Genomic DNA, 23,781 nt, shown 5'->3' on the forward strand with positions numbered 1-23,781 from the left:
AGGAGAATTCATCCATAAAATGTGTTAAGCATGGGGTAAAAATATGTATAAATTACGGTTTATCAAATACCCCCACACTTAAGCATTTGCTTGTCCTCAAGCAAAATCCTCAACTCATAATCAAAATAAATTCTTCTCAACTTATAATTTCTATCGATAATATCTCAAAATAATCCATAGGTAATCATACATTGAAAATTCAACTGAAAGAACATCTAAGTTTCAAACATTCCAAGTTGAGCATTTTATCATGAAAACATAAGTGTCTCCCATCATCTAAGTAATTACCTTTGATTGAAAATATCACAGAGTTTCACATCCTCACTAAAGATTCACTCAAATCACTCGAGGTGTTTAAGGACAATAAATGAAACACTCAATAGTCAATAATGAAAAGTCATTACCATAGGCTTGCATGAAAATCAAATCTCCACCACTATAAATTGAGATGAAACATCAATCAACAGGTCTTTAGAAGGTTGTAAAGTGGCTTTGGTTAGAGGTTGTGGTCACAAACTGAAAGAAAGGGTTAGAATCGAGATTGAATTGAAAAATTGCCTAACTAGAAAAATGACTAGTCATCAATTGCGTACAACAGAGCATTTTCTCAGAATATGGAATTTCACTTCTTTAGCTCAGAAGATCACTACTACTAATATGAATACATGTATTTTTTTTTTTTACAAAATAGAATAAAACATAGCTAAGCAACTATTCCAACTCAAATCTCGACAAAAATAGGGATCAAATTAATTTAGGGGATTTCAACAATAATGAGTTATGGGTTAATATTGAGGGTAAATTAATGGATGAGTTGTTCGGCTCAGGGGTTTCACTAAGGGTTAATTGTGAATGTAGGTTTTTATGGAGTGAATCGGTTAAACCTAAGTGCCTTTATAATTTTGACATATCAAATCAAATTGTGTGGTCTTGACATGCATAATCAAGTAAGTTCTAGAATAACAATTCAATACTGACGCCCTCATAATGAAAGTGAGCATGAAAGAAATAGTAGATGCTCTAAAGGCTCACGATCTCACAAAAATTATGGCTTTTTGATGTTTAAACTTGTGAATTCCAACTCAAGAGAACACCTAAACTTAGGGAAACAACCTAAAAGTTTTTAATTCTTCAAAAATCAACTTATCATGCTTGATTCCCTAATGTCTTAAAGTTTAAAGAATCAATGCATAAATGCCTATGTTTTAATTCAAGATATATCAATAAACATTATAAACTAATAGAAATTCATTCTAATAATGATATGAGAAGATTGCATAAGAATAAAACAAAATTCAGGGATTTTTCTAATATAGATGTAAGTAACCCCCCACACTTAAGATGTACATTGTCCTAAATATACAAAGATAGATATATTGACAAATATAAGTTCATAAGATAGGGAGAGAAGTGAAACTTCCTAAGTTTAAAATGGATAAAATTTCTGGATTAGTGAGAGCGAGTAATCGAAATAAAGTTGGAGGGCAAGCATGATTCTGAAGGATAAAAGGAGAATTAAGGGAATAATTTGATAGTAATAAAAAAGATAAGCTGTGTTTAAAAAAAATGAGACTTCAAATAAATTAGAGTAAAAAAAAGGTAAAAGGAAATAAAATAAAAGAGATAATCTAATTTTAAAAGTGGCACGGCCGTGTCCCACTCCCGTGTAGTATGTGTCCAGACCGTGTTTGTCGAGAATTGAGGGATCATCACATGGCCTCAGGATACGCCCGTGTGTCTGGGTCGTGTGGCTGCATGATTATGTTGCATGACCGTGTGTGATGTGGTTCGCTTCTCCCACCCATGCGCACGCCCGTGTTATTTTAACAGTGTTGACCATGAGTGTGAGGCACGGGCGTGTCGAGCGCCCGTGTTGTTTTGACAGTTTCGCCTACGATCATGTCACATGGTCGTGGCAACTTATCGCAGCCCTGTGTTGGGAAAAAGCTTTTTGCCCTATTTGCACACGGTCGTATCGCACGGCCGTGTCATTACCCGTGGTGTAGGCACGGCATAAGGCACGCCCGTGTGTCTAGCCGTGTGGTTTTGGAAAGCTTCTGTTCAATGATTTGGTTAGTGTGTTAGATTTTAAAAACTAAAATTTAAAGAAATTAATATTGTTAGCACTCGGGTTACCTCCCGAGAAGCGCTTATTTAAAGTCTAAGCTAGACTTTACCATGTGAGTATACTTAAGGAGGTTCGTGGAGTCGTAGCTCCTCCCTGTCATCTTTAAATTTCTCACCGTTGTAAAGTTTGAGGCGATGTCCATTTACTTTGAAAGTACCTTGCGATGGGTGACTTACTTCTACAGTGTCGTATGGGAAAACTGTTTTGACTACGAACGGACCTGACCATCATGATTTAAGCTTCCCAGGGAACAATTTGAGTCTCAAGTTATATAATAGTACAAGATCTCCAACTTCAAATTGTTTATTTTGTTTTAACCGAGCATCATGGCATCGTTTCGTTGCTTCCTTGTATAGTCTTGAATTTTCATATGCATAGGTTCGCCATTCGTCTAACTCGTTTAACTGCATCAACCTATTTTCACCTGAAAGTTTGGGATCAAAGTTTAGAAATTTTATAGCCCAGAATGCTTTGTGTTCTAACTCAAATGGTAGATGACAACTTTTTCCATAAAAGAGTTTGTATGGTGATGTTCCTATGGGGGTTTTAAAAGCAATTCTATAAGCCCATAATGTGTCATCTACTTTCATTGTCCAATCTTTCCTGTTTAATCCTACCATCTTTTCTAGGATGCGTTTAAGTTCTCGATTTGCCACTTCGACTTGGCCACTAGTTTGAGGGTGGTAAGGGGTAGCTGTTCGGTGGTAAACTCTATATTTCTAGAGGGTCTTTTCAAATTGGGCGTTACAGAAATGAGTCCCCCTATTGCTGATGATTAATCTTGGTGCTCCAAATCAAGAGAAAAGTTTTTTAAGAAAACGTACCACTATTCTATATTCATTTGCAGGCAGAGCTTGGGCTTTAACCCATTTAGACATATAATAGACAGCTACTAAGATGTGTTTATTCCCAAATGAACTAGGGAATGGACCCAAGAAGTCGATACTGCAAATATCGAATATTTCACATGAAAGCATATATGTCTGGGGCATTTCATCACGGTTGGAGATATTACCTGTCCTTTGGCATTTGTCACAAGAAATAACGTACCTGTTGGCATCTTTGAATAAGGTGGGCCAATAAAAACCTGATTCAAGTATTTTATGTGCGGTCTTATTTCCACCGTAATGTCCTCCAGCTGGTCCTGAGTGGCAATGTTACAAGATTTTTGATGTTTCTGTTCTTGTAACGCATCACCGAATGACTTGATCTGCACATATACGGAAAAGAAAAGGATCTTCCCAAAAGTAGTTTTTCACATCAATAAAGAATTGTTTCTTTTGCTGATGTGTCAACCCTTTTGGGATAACGTTAGCGGCTAAAAAATTCGCGATGTCTGCAAACCAAAGTACCTCCGAGTCAGAAATAGCAAAAAATTGTTCTTCAGGGAATGAATCATTTATTTCCACTTCATCTAGCTCTTTAGTACTTGAATTTTCAAGCCTGGATAAATGATCAGCTGCGAGATTTTCTGCCCCTTTCTTATCTTGAATCTCCAAGTCGAATTCCTGCAATAACAAAATCCATCGAATGAGTCGAGGTTTTGCATCAGTCTTAGTTAACAGTGCAGAAGGCGCGTAATGGTCAAGATAAATGATAACTTTAGACAATATTAGATATGGCCTAAATTTAACAAATGCAAAAACCACAGCTAACAATTCTTTCTCCGTGGTGGTGTAGTTCTCCTGTGTGGCTGTCAAAGTTTTGCTAGCATAATACATAGGTTGAAAGTGCTTGTCCCTTCGCTGTCCTAAAATTGCACCTACTACAAAGTCACTCGCATCACACATTAGTTCAAAAGGTAAATTCCAATCAGGTGCTATTATAATTGGAGCATTAATCAATTTATCCTTTAGAGTATTAAATGCTTCTAAACATTCCTGATCAAAATTAAAGAGCATATCTTTTTTCTAGTAATTTGGTCAAAGACTTAGCTATTTTAGAAAAATCTTTAATAAATCTTCTATAAAACCTAGCATGTCCTAAAAAACTTCTAATAGCCTTAACCGAACTAGGAGGAGGTAATTTTTCAATGATTTCGATTTTAGATTTATCAACCTCAATCCCTTTACTAGAAATTTTATGTCTTAACGTAATACCTTCTTGAACCATAAAGTGACATTTTTCCCAGTTAAGTACAAGGTTCGTTTCCTCACATCTTATTAGAACTCGTTTTAAATTTTTAAGGCAATGATGGAAAGAGTTACCGAATTTTGAGAAATCATCCATAAATACCTCCATGATATCTTCTACAAGTTCGTCAAAGATGGTCATCATGCAGCGCTAGAACGTAGCAAGAGCATTACATAATCCAAAGGGCATTCTTCGATAAGCAAATGTACTGTATGGACATGTGAATGTCATTTTTTCCTGATCTTCAGGAGCTATTGGGATTTGAAAATAGCTAGATAGTCCGTCTAAGAAGCAGTAGTACATGTGCTCTGATAGTCTTTCCAACATTTGGTCAATGAATGGCAAGGGGAAGTGATGTTTTCTCGTGGCATCATTTAGCTTCCTATAGTTAATGCAAACTCTCCAACCTGTGACTGTCCTAGTTGGAATTAGTTCATTCTTCTCATTGGCTACCACAGTCATGCCTCCTTTCTTAGGAACAACCTGCACTGGACTTACCTAAGAACTGTCAGAAATAGGATAAATAATTCCAGCATTTAGAAGTTTAATTACCTCGGCTTTAACAACTTTCTTCATGTTGGGGTTCAGTTGTCTTTAAGCTTGCACACATGGTTTATATTCATCTTCCATTAAAATTTTGTGGGTACAAAAAGAAGGGCTGATCCCTTTAATGTCAGAAATTTTCCCAGCTATGGCCTTTTTATGTTCTTTTAATACTTGGATTAATTCATATTTCTCATTGGGTTGCAAGTTAGAAGAAATAATAACTGGTAATGTAGAATTATTTCCAAGGAATGCGTATTCCAAGTGATTTGGTAATTGTTTGAGTTCCAGTTTGGGAGGTTCTTCAATAGAGGGTTTTTACTTAAAATCATCATTCCTTTTAATGTCCTCATATTCTACTTGTCTTTGGGAAGATTCATTGAAGTTCGGTTTAGCTTTTATTTTACCTGTCTCAGAATCATCGTCATCTATCTCCTCTTCTTGGGCATGGCACAGTCCCAACATGTCTTTATGTATGATTTCCTGAAAAGAATCTTGAGCAACATGATCAATAGAGTCAATAAAATAACATGAGTCATCCTGTTCCCTAGAAAATCTCATGACATCATAAATTTTAAAAACAATTTCTTCGTCACCTACTCTAAGTACCATTTTACAATCACCCACATCAAGAACAGCCCTAGCAGTGGCTAAAAATGAACGTCCTAAGATTAAAGGCACTTCAACATCTTCATCCATATCAAGCCCAACAAAGTCAGCAGGGAATAAAAATTTATCTACTTTTACAAGTATGTCCTCTATAATACCCCTAGGATATTTAACAGATCTATCAGCTAGTTGAATACTCATCCTAGTGGGTTTAGGTTCCTCCAGACCAAGTTGTTTAAACATTTTATATGGCATCAAATGAATGCTAGCACTTAAATCAGCTAGTGCCTTATCAACGTTAAAACTACCAATTAAGCAGGGTATAGTCAAACTTCCTGGAACTTTTAGTTTGGTTGACAGTTTGTTTTGGAGTATAGCCGAGCATTCCTCGTTAAGTTCCACAATAGATAAGTCTTCAAACTTCCTTTTGATTGTTAGGAGCTCCTTTAAAAATTTTGCGTATGTAGGCATCTGCGATATAGCTTCAACAAAAGGTAAGTTAATATGTAGTTGTTTAAATAGTTCAAGGAATTTACCAAATTATGCATCCATGCGGTCTTTCTTAAAATTTTCTGGGTATGGGATTGGTGGTTTATATTCCTTCGGCATTGGATTGTCATTGCTTTCGTGTTTTACCTCCTCTCATTTTCTTCTGTCAGCTTCTTGTTGTGGCTTCTTTTCCGATTCAGCTAACACTTTCCCGCTCATCAGTGTAACTGCTTTCACATGTGCTTTTGGATTGGGTTCGGTGTTACTAGGTAGATTTCCTGGTGCTCTTTCTGAAATAATCTTAGCCAGCTATCCAATTTGAGTTTCGAGCCCTTGGATCGATGCTTGTTGATTTTTGAGTGCCGTCTCAGTATTTTGAAAACTAGTCTCTGACACCAAGATGAATTTGGTCAGCATCTCTTCAAGGCTCGACTTTTTCTCCTACTGGTATGGTGGTTGCAGAAAGCCCGGAGGGGGTGGTGGTTTTTTATTTCCTTGGCCTCCCCATGAAAAATTTGGGTGATTCCTCCAACCTACATTATAAGTATTGCTATAATGATTGTTTTGAGATCGAGGATTATTACCCATGTAATTTAACTGCTCGTTCTCCATGTTGTGGCCACAAGGTGGGTATTCTGAACTGTTCGATCCACCTCCACTTGCTTCGCACTGCATTACTGGGTAAACCTATGAAGAACTAAGAAAACCATCAATTTTCTTATTCAAGATTTCTACCTGATTAGAGAGCATGGTGACCGAATCGACGTTATAAACATCAGTTGTTTTCGTTGGCTTTGTCCTCATGACTTGCCACTGATAGTTATTCAGTGACATCTTCTCTATAAACTCATAAGCATCTTCAGGTGTTTTATTATTGATGGTTTTGCCAGCAGCTGCGTCAACCATTTGTTGAGTCGAAGGATTCAGGCCATTATGAAAGGTTTGAACCTGTAGCCAGAGTGGTAACCCATGGTGAGGGCATCTTCACAAAAGGTCCTTATATCTCTCCCATGCATCGTAGAATGTTTCAAAATCCATCTGCACAAAAGAAGAGATATCATTATGAAATTTAGCCGTTTTAGCCGGCGAAAAATATTTTAATAGAAACTTTTCGGTCATTTGTTCCTAAGTAATAATTGACCCTCGTGGTAACGAGTTCAACCATTATTTAGCTTTGTTCCTCAATGAAAAAGGAAACAACCGAAGACGTATGGCATCATCAGAAGCGCCATTGATTTTAAATGTATCGCAAAATTCCAGGAAATTTGCCAAATGAACATTTGGATCCTCATCCTGCAAACCATCAAACTGAACAAACTGTTGTATCATTTGAATTGTGTTAGGTTTCATTTCAAAATTATTTGCGGGAATAGTAGGTCTAACTATACTCGATTCAGTTCCTGTTAAAGTAGATTTAGCATAATCATACATAGTGCATAGAGTAGGATTCTGATTTAATGGATTAACAGCAATCGCAAGAGGTATCAGGTTTTCCTGATTTTCAGCCATCTCCTCGGTTGTGGTTTGAATATCGTCTTCTTGCTCGTTCTCTGTGTATCTTAAGCTTCGCCTTATTTCTCTTTGGTTTCTGCGAACTATGCGATCAATCTCACTATCAAAAAGTAATGGTCCTGACGGGTTTCTTCTAGTCATAAACTATAAGAACCTGCCAGAAAAAGGGAAAAAGAAGAATTAGTAATAAAAATTAGAATAAAATTTAAATTGCAGTAAAATTAAATGGCTAAAGTAATAAAAACCGAGTGTTCCTAATATCTTATTTCCCTGGTAACGGTGCCAAAAACTTGATACGTGATATTCGTGACAGGTTTTAAATATTTATAATGAATCGTTCTTGAAACTAACTATTATCACGTTGAAGGCAAGTGTACCTATCGAACAGTAGTATAGCTTTAGCAAGACCAGATTATCGAACCCAAAGGAACTAAAAGTACTAGTATTAACTTTCTTTTTATTATCTAGCCTGAAAATAAAAGGGTTTTGTTTATCTAACTAATTAATTAAACTAAGAAATCACAGAAAAGAAATTTTGGGAAAATACTTTTTGGGAAATTCGATTGATTAAGACAATACCTAAGGAAAAATCCACCTAGACTTCACTTGTTATTTGACTCTGAATCGGACGATTTATTCATTCAACTTGTTCCGTAGAGATCCCTAAGTTATATTATTATCTCTCTTAAGACTAACAACGTCTAACCGTAGATTGAATAATTGAAATCTCTTTCTAATTAACGCTCTAGGGTTGCATTAACTCGATCTATGGATCCCCTTATTAGGTTTCACCCTAATCCGGCAAAATCTTGTCACCCTATCTCTAGGTGTGCAACCAACTTCGCTTAACTATAACAAGTTTACTCTTAGATAGGGTCTATTCCTCCTCTGAATAAGAGCTTAACTTGAATCAATATCCTGGAATATCAAAACAAGAATTAAGAACACATAATTAAGAATAAGTCAAATATTTATCATACAATTCAGATGATAATAACAAAATCCGTCTTAGGCTTCATTCCCCTTAGGAGTTTAGGGGTTTTAGTTCATACTAATGAAAGAACACATCTCAAAAAAATAAAAATAACAAAACATAAGAAAACCCAAGACTCCTGAGGGAATCTGAAGGGAGATCTTCAGTCTTGATGGTGAATTCGGCTTCTGAGATGGATCAATCAGTTTTCCTTGAGCAATTCCTTGCTTCCTCCTGTACGTCCCCCTCTTTTCCTCTTCTAGGGTGTATTTATAGGCTTTGGAATGCCTAAGAGCCCTCAAAAGTGGCCTTTTCCGAATAGGACTCTGCTTGGGCTCGACAGGGACACGCCCGTGTGCGATTACTTCAGGCCGTGGTCAAGCCTGTTAAATAGGCACGGGCGTGTGGTCTACCCATATGAATCGTGCTTCGATTCTGTCAAATTGACACGGCCGTGTGGTCTACCCGTGTGAGGAAGTTCAAGCCGTGTTGATGTCGTACGTTATCTCATTTTCTCCGTTTTTGGCCCGTTTCTCGTTCTTTTCACTCTCCTATGCTCACCTAAGTATAAAACATGAAATTAAAGGATTAGGACTAGAGGTGATCATGGCCGGGTAGGGCGGGTTCGGCCGGCCCAAATAAAATTTTAGGCCCAGATACTAGGCAGGCTACCCCTACCAAATATGGGTCTAAAATTTTGCCTAAGCCCTACCGAAATAAAATTACTAAGTTCGAGCCCGGTCCGCCCGCCCATATTAATTTTTTTCTTATTTCATTAAATAAAAAATTTAAAAATATAATAAATCAAATATATTTAAAACATAAAATAAATATTAAAACAAATAAAATAATACTAAAACAATTCTTAAAACAATACACAAATTAACAATATAATAAAAATAGTTATATTAAAATTTAAAATAATTAAAATAAAATAAAAAATAAATTAATATATAATTGGGTAGGTAAGGCGTGCCAGCCCGGCCAAAAACTCTTCTTCGAGGCCTGCCCGTTTTTAAACAGGCCTCATTTTTTGCCCAAGCCCATTTTTGGGCCTATATTTTTACCCAAACCCTCCCATTTTTCAAAGGCCTTGGTGGTAGTGGCCGCCAAACCATGATCACTCTAATTAGGACCACCAAATTCACCATATCTAAGGAGAATTCATCCATAAAATGTGTTAAGCATGGGGTAAAAATATGTATAAATTACAGTTTATCATTCATTTATAACATTTTTACAAAATTACCTATAAAGTTTTACTTTTATTCAATTTAGTCCCTGAGCCTAAAATATGCAAATTAGCCATGCTAGCTGAATATTCATACATATTTTTCTCCTCCTTCTCTCCATTCCACATCCTATATTTATATAACATGCTATAGGTAACATTATCAATAATTTCACTATTTACTTATATGTATTTTCAAAACTGTCCATTTGCGTCATAGTCACTAAATTATTTATATCTTGAACTGCAGAACTCAAAATTAAGATCCACTAATTTTATATGAAACTAGACTTACGCATCTTCTTACCATAAAATTTTCATAATTCTTGGTTTAGCCAATAAGTACAGTTTATTTTTTAAATTCACCCTTATTCTGCTATCTGATAGTTTCGACCCTTCTTTACTAAAAATTAATTAACTCATTTTATAAGATTTTTATGATGTTCTTGTTTGTTTCTATTTAAAATATACTCATTCATGATTTTAAACATATAACTTTAAGAACCTAATTGTTTTTCTCCAATTTTTTATGATTTTCCAAATTCAGAACAGGGTAACCCGAAATTATTCTAACCTTATCTCACTAAATTTATTATATCTCACAATTCATGATTTTATTTCTTGCACCGTTTCTTCTATAAGAAACTAGACTCAATAATCTTTAATTCCATATTTTTTTCATCCTCTAATTAGATTTCCATAATTTATGGTGATTTTTCAAAGTTATCCTACTGCTGCTGAAAACTGTTTTAGTGCAAGATGTTTATTTACTATGTTTATAACACCCTTATTTTCTTTCTCTACACTATTTCTCATTACTTTCTCTTATTTTCTCTTCACTAACATATCAAGAACATAAGACCATATATAAGAAAACTCTACATTAACATCAATTTCATGTTTTTTTCAATAATATTAATCTTAAAAATGTATTGAAATCTTGATGTTCTTACTTTGTTCCATTGATTTCAATCTTTAACTTGATTTTCTCTCTCCTTCAGCTTCCTTTTCTTGAATCCAACCTGATATTCTAACTTCCCATAGTTTCCTTAACATTTTTATCTCTTGATAGTCATGGAAATTCTTTTGATTTTTGGGTGAAAATGGTGAATTTTTGGTAGAATGACCAAATTGTAAAGAAAGTAAAACTTTCTTTCTTTCTCTCTTCCTCTCACATTAGTGCATGGGAAAGATGATGGATGGTGTGTGTGTGTATTTTTTTTTCCACACACACACATATATATATAGACTAAATAAAATAATAAAATATCTTATTAAAATATTAAATAAATAAGAATTATCTAATTAAATAATTATAAAATATCACCAACATCATCATTACTTTCTAGATTTCTCTCTCTTCCAATTGACCATTTTGCCCTCCGTGATCTTTTAAAATTCCATTCTTGAGTCATCACTTAATTTGATAAAATTATAATTTAGTCCCTTATAATTCTTCACCTATTCAATTTGGTCCTAATTCATCAATTTTCCTTGGTTTCTAAATCATTCCACCCTTAAAATATTTGCACTATTAGTCCTTCAACTTTTTCATATTTACACTTTAATCCCTCAAATTTTGAGTATTTACTCTTGGGCCACAAAACTTTTCTCACTTTTACAATTTAGTCCTTTCTTGAATCAATATGTCATAATATACTTCCCAGTGACATAACTCAATTTTCTTCTTCTTGTCACTTTATTTCCTTATTTTACTATATTAAGGATAATATCTTACTGTAGAAATTTTCAGGGTGTTACAAAAACGGCAAGAAAGAAAAACAAAAATAAATTCAAAAGGATATTCTCCCCAACTTCCCATTACTACATAATCTCAACCTCCTCAGACTTTCAGTACAACCGAAACTCTATTAGTCAACTGAACAAAAAACTTAACATTCACACTCATGCAGGGATTTAAACACAAGACCTCCACACACTAACTCCCTTACCACTTGAATCAACAAGCTCATTCTAATTTGATTTTGCAAATAATTAAATATAAGCCCACAAAGCAAGAATAGGGCTCAAGTTAGAAAAATACCAAAATTTACTAAAGCCAAAGCTTGAACTCATAACCTCTTAAACACTCTCAGAATACTTAACCACTAAAGCAGACAAATATTTGTATCAAGTATTCATAGATGCAAAACCTAAAACTTGGGCCGTTACATCAACTTGACTAATTCGAAATTTTTTCACTTAATTTGACTCAATTCGATTAATCATTCACCCCTAATCGTTGGTATTTTTATTTACATGTCATAATTTATAAAGTATAAATATTTAAAAAATTTTAAGTGGGAAAAAAAGAAGAAGCTTGAAGTCCTATCAGAATTGGCCTGAAAATGCAAATCATCAGTAGGCCATGATTTTGTCTGAGTGTGAACATTATTAGCTGATATGTGTTTCAGATAGAGGTGTTCGTGACTTGGTGTATTCCATGATGGCCCATAAAAAAAGTTAGTATCAAGTTTAATCCCTAAAGTTTATATATTGATTAATGGACAGATTTGTTAATTTTCCAACACATGATAAAATACATGCGGCATATTTATAATAAAAAATATTTACTCTTTTATTTTCATTTAGGATTTTGCTTAAACTAAATCATTAAAAGAAAAACTTTTTCCTAAAGGCGAAATCAGATTTTTTTTTTATGATTTTGTTTAGAGTTTTAGGCTCAATTTGTTTCACTAAAATAATTTTCAGAAAATAATTTCTAAAAATAATTTACATTTCGGAAAAATTAATATTTTCTAGCCTTTGGATGAATCATGTAAAATATTTTTGTTATTTAACAAATTTCCTGAAAATATTTCATAAAAATTATTTTCAATGAAACAAACATACATTTGAGATTATGATAAGTAGTGAATTGATTACAAAGTGATGTTAAGATGAAATTTTAATAAATAATGAATCTTCATGATGTTAAGGATTAAATTGTAAACTTTGTGAAATTTATAATTGAAACAAGAGAAGTGATATGCATGAAAATTCGTCATGTGAAATGAGATATTATAATGAATTATTTGATTAAAGTGTTTATATAGTGAAAAATAAATTACATGGCAATAGGGGCTAAATTGAAAATTGTACGAAGTTTAAGTATGAAACAATTTAATATGTGAATAAGAAAATTATGGTAAAATTTTAATTAATGTGTTATGAGATGATGAAATATGCATAAAGTATTGTAAAAGTGAAATTGTGGAAACATGTGGAATTTTATAATAACAAGGACTAAATTGTTAAACTTGAAAAAATATGTGGATGAAATAATAGAAGTGAAATACATAAAAATTTGATATGTGAAATAAGATATTGAGATAAATTATGTGATTAAAATGTAACAAGAAAGAAAATTGATTTAATATAATTAATTAGTGAATATTGAACTTTTATGACAAAAAGGGACTAAATTGAAAAGTTTAGAAAGTTTATAAGAATTTTTTTGATAAGTGAAGAATGTAGTAGAGAACGTAACATCCTAGTGCTTTGACCCGATGTTTGGGTCAGGTATGGAGGTGTTACAGTGAATAGAGCCTTATCATTTTGCAAAATGTCTTACGGAATAAATTTTGGTAAGACATTTTACGGGAATAAGGGAATAATTTTTTCGTTGACTAGAAAAATTTTTTACGTTGACCATCTTATTTTACTTGAAACAAACATCGAAAAAGACTAAAACTATTTTCCTAAAAACTTTTATATTAAAACAAACAAATCCTTATCACATTTGTTGTATTAGTTCAAAGATGTATTTTCTATCACAAGAGCAAGAAACTGTATAGAGATTCATCGCATGATATCATTGATGGCTGAGAGTACCATTAATTGAATAAGACGTGTTAATGTATTGAGATTTTTCTTTATTCCCAATTTAGGCAAGGAAATCTTATTCAAGCAATGAAAACTCTTTTCCTCCGTCATAAAGTTTAGGTTTTCTACCTTTCAAGACATAGTTTAGTAAGAGACTCTCCTCGGCTGTTTTCTTTATTCTTTGTAGCCAAGTATGTGATTTTCTTGATTTTTGTCTATAAAAGACATTTATTTCCAATTTGCTTATACATTTTTATAAAAGGATTGAAATTTCGATTAAAAAATTCTTATTAACAGGAACGTTTGTTTAAAAAATATAATAAAAATTCAAAGGAAAAAATTATTTAATACATATGTATGAATAGAAGAAGCTAGTCTATTAACCTGATGTATATATATTTAACATGAGCAAGGGAAGCTAGTATTCTAACACAAGGTATAAATAGTCCAATGTTGGTTAAATATATTACAAATAATGTAATATATTATTATAATTGTGTGACTTGAATTTCGTTTATCCAACTTGAAAATTTGAAGATACAACTTATTTGTTAAAAAATAAAATAGAGGTAAATTTGAGGATATGTGAGTATGGATTATACTGAACAAGTTAAATTTGTATAGAATTATACTTCTTTCTATTAGACAAATTGTTTAACCCTTTGCAAACTGTGCATAGTAGCAAACTTCTTGTATTGTTGTTTTCCAATATTAGTGAATTTTTTTTCATTTACTCGTGATTTTTTCTGATAAAAAATTTTCACGTAAAATATGTGTTCTTATTTGTTCATTTTAATTACTTTGTGATCATTTCTACTACCATTATCAACGTATATTATAACATATATTATACTTTGATAGGTTAAGATATTCGGGTATGAAATATTTTTGCCTTTAATGAGCTTTGAAAATTATCACCGTCTTTAGCTAAACCTACCTTGTGATTTGGTAAACTATGAAAGAGTGTTTTTATACTACAAATGAACAAGAAGAATGACTCATACCTTAAGATAGTAAAGTTTGCATTAGGTAAACTATCAGTTGTATAGGTTTTTGGTCATTTTCTGTCGGTCTTGTACGGGATTTAAAACCCCTTTTAAATTAATAAAATTTACGGCTTTCTTATAGGCTATAAGGTAACTTAACCATGCAATTAATAATTACATCCCTATCATACCAAAAGCAAAATTCAAACACAGATTCCTACGGCCATTCTTCCATTACTGCCAATTTAATGTTGGATAGCTTGTATGTTTCATGATACAGATGTAATTATGTGACTGCACCCGATAATCATCTTTTTAAGTTTTTCTGTACCCAAAAAAATCAAATATCTACAATTTTATAATATTAAAATTTAAGTTGTTATATAATTTTTTTTTTTTATAATCTCGTTATAAATACTAATTCTAACATAAAGCCTAAAGCTATTCAAACCCCTCTTAACCCATAAATAAAAGTATAATATGCTTTGGTATACTCAAATACACATCTTACTACATTGACAACAATACTCATACCAATCAAACTAAAACTCAATCAACTTTTCTTATACAATTCTTTTATCTACCTAAATCTCCACATAACTTTTAAACTAAAAAATATATATGTTCAAACATATTTGCTATTGCTATAGCAAAAATAACACACCTAAAACGTACTCAAATCTCACGGTCTCTCCCCCTTGTTATTAATGCCAATAGACTTAAATCTCAATAAAAAAATCCACTAATATTTAAATTCAGTAAATCAGATAAATATTCAAATATCATGATCCGAATACATCATCGTCGAATATGAATGATAGATTTATTTTTATACCAAATGCATCACTAGTAGCATTCGGATAATGACATCCACCTTCACTTCAAATCCACCACAAATTTTTATTAAAATACTCAAATTCCAATATTATCTTATTCATAAATATCCCAATCCGGATGGCGACACATGCATACAGGCGGCAGACTAGTACAAAAATAACATTGCAGAGACAAGGCAACAAATCCTCGAAAACAATCCCCACATGAGTTACGGTATAAGTACAAAAATTATACAAAAATTACATGGCACAATTATATAAACATAAATAACATACTCATATTCATAACCATTTACAGAGTAATGTAACTAAGCAAAATTCAATCTATACAGAATTTCCCATGCTGCTTATCTCCCAAGAACAAATATCAATCAATACTCTTAACAATAGTAACCCACATCTTACATATATATTACAAAAAGAGCATAATTCAAACCTTTCTTCACAACACAAAGTTTGTTCTGCCTCTCCACCTTATCTTCTCTTCAATCAAACTACTTACAATGGCTATTAGCAATCAAAAACACGTCATATAAACACTACTAAACTGAAATTATCTCTAATTTTTTCTCCAAATTTACCTCGCCTTGTTTTCGGAAATGGTGGCACTTCGATTTTCCTGTATGTACACTTGTAGTTTAAAGTTTTAGGCCGTAGCAGGGATGCTGGAATTTCGGCGATCTCTGTTAAGGCAATCGAATCCTTCTACTCTAACGGTGGCCGGTTTAAGGCCAAACTTCATCCTAACACACCCTCCTTTGCGTGATGATGATGATGATGATGGAGACGATGGAGTTGGGATTTGGAATGTTGAAAAGGCTGCAAGTCTTTCATCACGGAATTGAGCATCTTGCACAAGCGGATTCGAAACCCTACTCGGAGGTGACCCACAAAAAAATGGAGGTGATGATGCTACTTGTGTCGCAGATTGTTCTATCCCGAAATCCTCCTGCTACAAACAAACCATAAACACGTTAAAACGAGTTCACCCTGAAAACAAAAATATTAAAACCATGTGTGCATAAACTCAAAACATAAATTTTTGAAATTCCATAAGTTTGATTTGTCCAGAAATTTTATGTTTAAAGGATAATTACGTCGTCACGCGTAAGCCACAGATTAGCGACAAACAGAGTTATATTCATATTTTTCTAAGATTTTCACGTATTTATAAGGTCTTTCAAGATCATATAGACTCATGTTTAGATATTTCATGTATTTTGAAGGGCTTTGAACTTTGAAGGAGCATATCCTTTTAGTGTACTCGAATATGATTCAAACAAAAGTCTCAAATGAAAGGGCGAAAAGTTAGAGCTGGTATTCAAGAATACCTTCTTGAGGATGATATCTAAAAGCTCCGCACCGGCTCTTAAATCATTGACCTCGGCTTGATGACTGAAATTAAAAACACAAAAACATAATTAAATCACAATCCCTATAAACAAATTAGATCAGCCCTAAAAAAATATAAAACAAGATCCTAATTAAAGACTCGTAGAAAAGAAAGAAAGAAAATTATACCTCAAATGCAATCTCAAGGGCCTGTTAGGGTTATTGGCGAGAACCCCAATTCGCCGAGGCTTAGGACAAACAACTGGGCCGCCCCTTTGATGATCATAAGCCGAAACGGAGGCGTTTTCTTGAAGACTGCAACGATTCATCTTCCCCGGAAAATAAAAATATTCGAAATGAACGCCGATTTAAAAAAAAAAAACCTATAAAAGAAAAAGTCAAACCGCAGATCCAACAATAAAAATTCAATTAAAATCGTAAAATAAAGAAAACACAGTTTTTAAATAATAATAAACACAGATCTTAATTTTGTTGCTCATAAATAAACCCAGATCTAGAGCCTTACCGTGGAAAAAATTTATTTGGGATCGATTCAAATTAAACCCAGGATTTATATAATTAAAGAGAGAGTTGACTTTAAAAAAACCGAAAAATTAGGGATTAATTAGGAGATAAGAACTAAGAATGAAAATCCCAGAAGGGAAGTTCAATTTTACAGCTAAAAACCTTTCAGATCTGCTATAGAAACGCTTTGAACTTTGACGAAAAACAGATTTGTTTTTAACCGAATAAAAATAGAAAGAAAAAGCAAGAAACCATATATATATATATATATATATATATATATATGTAGGCATATTTATGTGTGAGTGTGCGTATGCATATATATAATTCGATTTGCAGATTACCTGAAGGAATCCTTTGAAATATGGGGGGGTGCCACGAGGAAGAAGAAAGAAGGCAAAGGAAGTGAAAAGGAGATTATATAGAGGGCAAATGTCTCAGAGACGTGAAGATATGTTTTTTAATTTTTAAAGTTGAAAATTATAATTCATAATAATAATGTCATAACAACTGGATTGAAAATAAAAAATATATATCAAATCTTTTCTTAAAAATAAAATCAATTTGCGTACTTTATTTGAATTTTTATTCCCAATTTAAAAAAAATTATAGCAATTTTATTTTAATCTATCAATCTAATTTCCTTTTTTATACAGAGGAAATGGAGGAAATAATTGTAGTGATGAAATCAAATAATAGTGGGTATTTTAATTTTTTAATAGAAAAATTGGAATGGGTAAGGAGTAATGGATTTGACGCGTTTAATTTAATCAGCATTTAACGACCAAGGAAAGGAAAGTATCGGAAAAGCAAGAAAAGTCTATGCGATGGAAATCAATCACTTATCATCAAAGCTGGCTGGCATCCACACATCATCATTTTCTTACCTTACTTTGACTTTTCAACTTTAATTTAAAACCCATTTTTTTTAATTTTAATAAATCAACAATACGACATTTGTTTTCTAATTTCCAACAATAGAAAACATGTCTTATCCACTCCTTTCTCCGTATATATATATATAAAACAAAGCGGGTCCTACATTCTTAGTTGTAGACAGACAACACAGTTTTACCACGTGTTTTTGGGGAAACCAAATCACGTTGTGGAATTATTTACAAGTATTGGATAAACTGCACTATTAGTCACTAAACTATAGACAAGTTTTTGTTTTGGTCATTTGATTAAAAAATTATAATTTGGTCACTGAACTATTCAAAAGTTTTTATTTGAGTCATTGGACTGTTAAAATTGATGTTATATGGCTTTCTTTATTTGCAATGCTTACACTAGTCTAAAAAAAATTTTTTTTCTCTTCTACAATTTAGTTTATTTTCGTGAAACAGCTTTAGACATCACCAATTGGCTAACCAAAATTCAAAACAACTTTTTTCTTTGATATCCAACACTGACTATCAAATCGACTTAGACCTAAGGCAGTTCTTTTACTCGTCAATGGGTATTGATCCACCATACCAATCATCAAATGGTCACTTGAAGCTTGCTAGTAAAACTTTAAAAAAAAAAAGAAACTTAATAGACCAATGACTTAAATAAAAACTTTTAAATAGTTCAGTGACTTAAATGAAAACTTTCAAATAGTTCAATAACCAAATTGTAAATTTTTTTAATTAATTGACCAAGACGAAAACTTACCCATAATGTAATAACTAATTGTGTAATTTACCTATAATTATTTTGTAATTGCCCGTTTTCCAGTAGTGTCGGAAACAGTGGTTCCAAGACCACAAAGCCAACGAGTGAGTGTAAATATTATTACTTAATATTTACGAGTCAAATATAGTATTATATAGATTTTTTTATCTGATAATTTTTGCTAATTAAAGGAATAGTTAAGTACAAGTGGTTTGTCCCTAAAGTTAAGTGGTTTTAAAAAATGAGGTATCGGAACCTCATTTCTATAAATTCATCCCTAAATATTTTTATTAAATATTTACGAAGTTTTATATAGGTGTACTAAATTTTGGTTCCAAAATTTTAACGTTTGGATAATTAATTAAGCAAAAAGGATTAAATCGTAAAAAGTAAAATTTGATGACTATTAAATTTTAATGATTAAATGGATTAATTAATGTAAATAGAAGGACTTATAAGTTAATAATATCATTATGTACATATAGTGGACCTCTAATGATGTGTTTTCATTAATTTTATATGTTAATTATATGTTAATAATATTTATAATAATAAAAAGTAAAAAAAATATAACAAAACATTTTTTTTCATCTTTGATCTTCAACTTTAAAAATCGGAACACATGAAAAATAAAAGCTTCAGTCATCTTCTTTACTTTGTATGATTGATAGCACTAGAAAGAACGTAGGTTTTCTCTCTTCCTTATTGTTTAAATTGTTTCAATTTAGTTATTCTTAGCATATATTTTAGCATTTTCAGTTTAGTAAATTTCATTTTATAACTCAGTGAATCCTAGCTTATTTTATTCTTAATTTTGCTATCTTTTTGCATTAATGTTGCTGCATGAGTTAATTCTAGATTGCGTCCAGAATTGTCGCCGCACCTAATAGTTGTCCGGATAAAAACTAAAACTGCGTGAGCTGTCTAGTCTGGTATAACCAACCTGTACATACAAGGACAGCATAATTTTGAGGAAAACACACTTGTATTGTTGGAGGAGGACATAATAGGTTGACGTGAGAAGAAAAGAGAGAGCTTTTTTTTTTCTTAATCATCATCATATTCATCCTACCTTGAAGCTTGCGGTCATAGCAGCTTAAGCCTCTCCCGGGTGAGCCAACGTGAAAATTAATGTAGACTAGCTTCTGACGAGGAGACCTAAGTGCGAGACAGGAGGGAAAAGAGAGATCCAGTCAAGTTGTCTAGGAATAATACTCTCCACTCGATTCTTTCTTATTTCTTTCTAAATGCTGGTGATTATTCTTTGTTTTCTGTTTATATAGAAGTACACATGAATTCTTGGTTAAATGTTATCTTATTCAATCTTGCTTTTATTGTTTAATATTGGGGTTTAAATGTTTCTTAACACGGAAGTGTTATTGTAGTCACTAACACTGGAAAGTGCATTGACAATTTGAGCCAACAAGCATTACAACGAAAGTTGAGTGAGGATTAGAGAAATTTAGTCCACTTGTTCTTAATAGTGCCATGTTGCCATCATCAAAAGGTAGGGTTAATGTGCATGTTTAAGTATTAGATTAAATAGAGAAGTGACGCTGGGTAAGATATACATTGAATTTTATTACCTCAACAATCACCTATACTTTTATACCTTGTGAGTACTTAGTATTCTGCTGAAGATTCATGTTGGAGATCCCAATTTACCATTATCATATTTTATTTTGTTGTTTTTAAGTTATTGCATCGACAATCATCCTCACAATTTATCTTGTTCATATCTAGTTATTGCACCGACATTAATAGACAAAAGTCTACCATCCTTGTGGGATCGATATCCGACAGACTCACATCTGTCTACTAAACTTGCATTGACAGTATACGCTTGCACATTATTACTGTGATGTTAAATAGTCGACCAATGATCAAGAATTAGTAGATAATTGTGAAAAAGAAAAAAATTATTAATTAGTCTCTGATATTGTCATCTTTGCAATTTAACACTAGCAAGTTCATATGGTTTAATTAGGTATAATTTATAATATTATATTGATATCTGAGTTATGGTATGTTAATATATATATATATATATATTTGAATTGTTACAAATTGGTACAAGGTGAGAAAATGAATTGAATTATAAAATGCTATATGATTACCTATATCGAGCCCAGATGAACATAGGGATAGGGGTGAGCAAAATTCGATTCAATTCGAAAAACTCAATAAAAAAATTCAAATTTTGAATTAAATAGTTCGAATTATTTGAGTTAATTAAGTTATTCAGACCAACTCGAATAAAAAATAAGCTTTTTAGTTTAACTCGAATATGAATTACACAATTCGAGTTATCAGAAAATCCAAATAAGAAAAGACAAAACTACGTCGTTTTGATAAATGTTTACTTTTTTAAAAGTTATAATTCAAAATAATTAAGTTAAAAGGTAAAACTACGTCCTTTTGATACATGTTTACCTATTAAGTTAAAAGACAAAATTATTATATTGTTCATGTAATTAAATAATCTTGTACTTCGTCTACTAGTTAAATAATTGGTCCATCTAAACGCAACATTAAGTATAAATAATAGGATTCGTTAACTCGACTCAATTTGACTCAAAATTTTTTGACTCGATTCAATTCGATTAAAAAAATTCAAATTGAGTTTGGTTGCTAAAATAGGATTTGTCAACTCGACTAACTCAAAAAATTTTTACTCGATTCGACTCGACTCGACTCGATCAAATACTCACCCTACATAGGGATATAATTGGCATGCCAATAGGTTATATTGTGTACGTTATGGGGTTGACTTGCGATGAGATGATGACTTTTGATGTGTTACTTTCTACTGAATATATAGGTGTCCAGCATTTGTTGCAAAAAACCATGCTATATTTACAGTGATTCTGGCATGTTACCGAGGGCGGATGTTAGCTTACGGACTTGGCACTTGGTGCCCAAGTGTGTTTATTGAGGGATGTTATCTAACAGTTAGGCACCAAGTGCCCAAGTGTGTTCTCGGTTGGTCTAGCTCATTTGAGCATTCTGGTGTGTTCTGGATGGTTAACCACATATCCGCATCTATTTATATCATTCATCGAGCTAAAAATTTTAAGGTTAAATGACATGATATTGATACGTATTTGATTTTCAGTTATGATGCTTCGATGGTGAATTGTGTAAGTGTTCATGGTTTCCGATAATATATCGTGACTTGATAATGGTTAAAACTGTATAATTGTGATGATTATATGTAATAGCCTGAATTTCAACGATGTCAAAAATAGTGGTTCGAGACCATCAAATTCGACAAATGAACTCGTAGATTATATTATTTAATATTTACGAGCCAAATGTAGTTTTTAAAAGATTTTTGGAATAGTAAATTGTGTTTTATAAAGATTTATTTGGTCAAGAAATTGAGAAAAAGAGGTATCGAGATCTCGATGCTATAAACCGAGCCATAAATATTTTTATAAATATTTACGGAATGTCAATAAGGTAGTATTAAAATTTCGTTAGAAAATTTTGACGTTTGGGTGGTCAATTAAATAAAAGGGATTAAATTGGAAAATGTGTAAAAGTTGCTAAAAGGATTAAATAGCTCAATTGTCAAATGAGGAAGGACCAAAAGTGAAAATAAGCCCAAAGGAGATATTTTGGGCGGCAATAGCTGAGAAAAATCAGGAAATGGGTGAAATAAGGGCAAAATTGGAAAATTGCCAAAATTTGCTAAATAAAAATGGGACTAAATTGGAATATCTAGAATTCTCTTCATTTCTCTTCATATTCATCAGCTGAAAAACAGCCATGGAAGGGGGTTCAAGCTGGTTTTCATGCTCTAGCTTCATGTAAGTTTAATTCTTGCGTTCTCCTTGAAATTTCTATGTTTTTGGAATTTTACAATTGGGTCCAACTTACTATTTCATTAGTTTTTGATTCCATGGCTAATTTTTAAAGTTTTTATGGATGAGTGCTGAAATAATATGATGAATAATCATAGAATTGAAGCTTTACTTTTGGTATATGATGATTTTATCAAGTAAAATTGATGGAAAATTCATTTTAGGACCTAATTAAGAAAGAGTTTGGAATTAATGTCTAATGCTAAAGTTCTAATTTTTAGGGGTTATGAAGAAGTTTAAATTGATAGAATAAAGTATTAATTGAGAAAAATTAGCTCAATTTAGGGGTTAATTGAGCAAGGACTGAATTGTATAAACTGTGAAATTTGGGGTAAAATGAAAATCAACATTTTTCATTAAAACTGTTTTGGATAGCAGCAGTAGTGTAACTTTGAAAAATCACCAAAAATTGTATAAATCGAATTAGAGGATGAATAAAACATGAAATTAAAGCTTATTGAGTCTAGTTTCTTATAAAAGAAACTATGTAAGTAATGAAATTGTGAATCATGAGATATAATAAATTTTATGAGACAAGGTCAGAATGATTTCGGCTTCCCCTATTTTGACTTTGGAAAATCATAAAAAATTGGAGAAAAATAATTACGGGCTTAAATTTATATGTTTAGAATCCTTAATGATCCTATTTTCCATAGAAACAAATTAAAACATCATTTGAATCTTGTACGAGGATATAATTAATTTTTAGTGAAGAAGAGTCGGAACTGTTAGACAGCAGAACAGGGGTAACTTTAAAGAATAAACTGTACTTATTAGCTAAACCAAAAATTCTAAAAATTTTATGGTAAGAAGATATATGAGTCTAGTTTCAGGGAAAATTATTGGATATTAATTTGGAGTTATATATATTCAGATATAAATAATTTAGTGACTATGACACAGATGGACAGCTTGAATATTCATAAAAGTAAATAATAAAGATTATAGATAATGTTACTTACAAGTGTGTTATATACATCAAGGATGTGGAATGGGGAGGAGGAGGAGGAAAATATATATGAATATCCAGCTAGCATGGCTAATTTGCATGTTTTAGGCTTAAGGACTGAATTGAATAAAAGTAAAACTTGAGGGTAATTTTGTAAAAATGTCAAAATGACCAAATTGAAGGAATGA

General features: G+C 32.1%; 1 protein-coding gene and 1 non-coding gene across 6 annotated transcripts; one reads left to right on the forward strand and one right to left on the reverse strand.

Annotated features, from left to right (window-relative positions):
- Positions 1–6,866: 6,866 nt before the first annotated feature.
- On the forward strand, positions 6,867–6,972 carry LOC128284664 (small nucleolar RNA R71). Its single transcript, XR_008275086.1, has one exon. It is a non-coding gene; the product is annotated as a small nucleolar RNA R71 (small nucleolar RNA).
- An 8,546-nt stretch (positions 6,973–15,518) lies between these two features.
- On the reverse strand, positions 15,519–17,603 carry LOC108470437 (uncharacterized). Of its 5 annotated transcripts, none has more exons than XM_053021711.1 (4): positions 17,467–17,603; positions 16,787–16,926; positions 16,597–16,660; positions 15,519–16,214 (listed from the first exon to the last, which is right to left on the reverse strand). In XM_053021711.1, the coding sequence occupies exons 2-4, from the start codon at positions 16,924–16,926 to the stop codon at positions 15,912–15,914; spliced, it is 507 nt and encodes a 168-aa protein (XP_052877671.1). In that variant the 5' UTR covers positions 17,467–17,603; the 3' UTR covers positions 15,519–15,911. The 5 variants fall into 5 exon arrangements, with proteins under 5 accessions (XP_052877671.1, XP_017627236.1, XP_052877670.1 ...); XM_017771747.2 differs by having other exon boundaries at positions 15,519–16,217; XM_053021710.1 differs by having other exon boundaries at positions 16,787–16,980.
- Positions 17,604–23,781: the final 6,178 nt, after the last annotated feature.

This window comes from Gossypium arboreum, chromosome 11 (genome assembly GCF_025698485.1).
Source record: "Gossypium arboreum isolate Shixiya-1 chromosome 11, ASM2569848v2, whole genome shotgun sequence".
Lineage (NCBI taxonomy): Eukaryota > Viridiplantae > Streptophyta > Magnoliopsida > Malvales > Malvaceae > Gossypium > Gossypium arboreum.

What these genes read in the sequence shown, in the direction of transcription:
- LOC108470437 (XM_017771747.2), bottom strand. Translation starts at nt 16,926, where the DNA reads ATGAATCGTTGCAGTCTTCAAGAAAACGCCTCCGTTTCGGCTTATGAT. An exon ending in CCCTTGAGATTGCATTTGAG is followed by an intron (nt 16,661 to 16,786) that starts GTATAATTTTCT and finishes TTTTAATTTCAG; the next exon opens with TCATCAAGCCGAGGTCAATG. An exon ending in TAGATATCATCCTCAAGAAG is followed by an intron (nt 16,218 to 16,596) that starts GTATTCTTGAAT and finishes GTTTGTTTGTAG; the next exon opens with CAGGAGGATTTCGGGATAGA.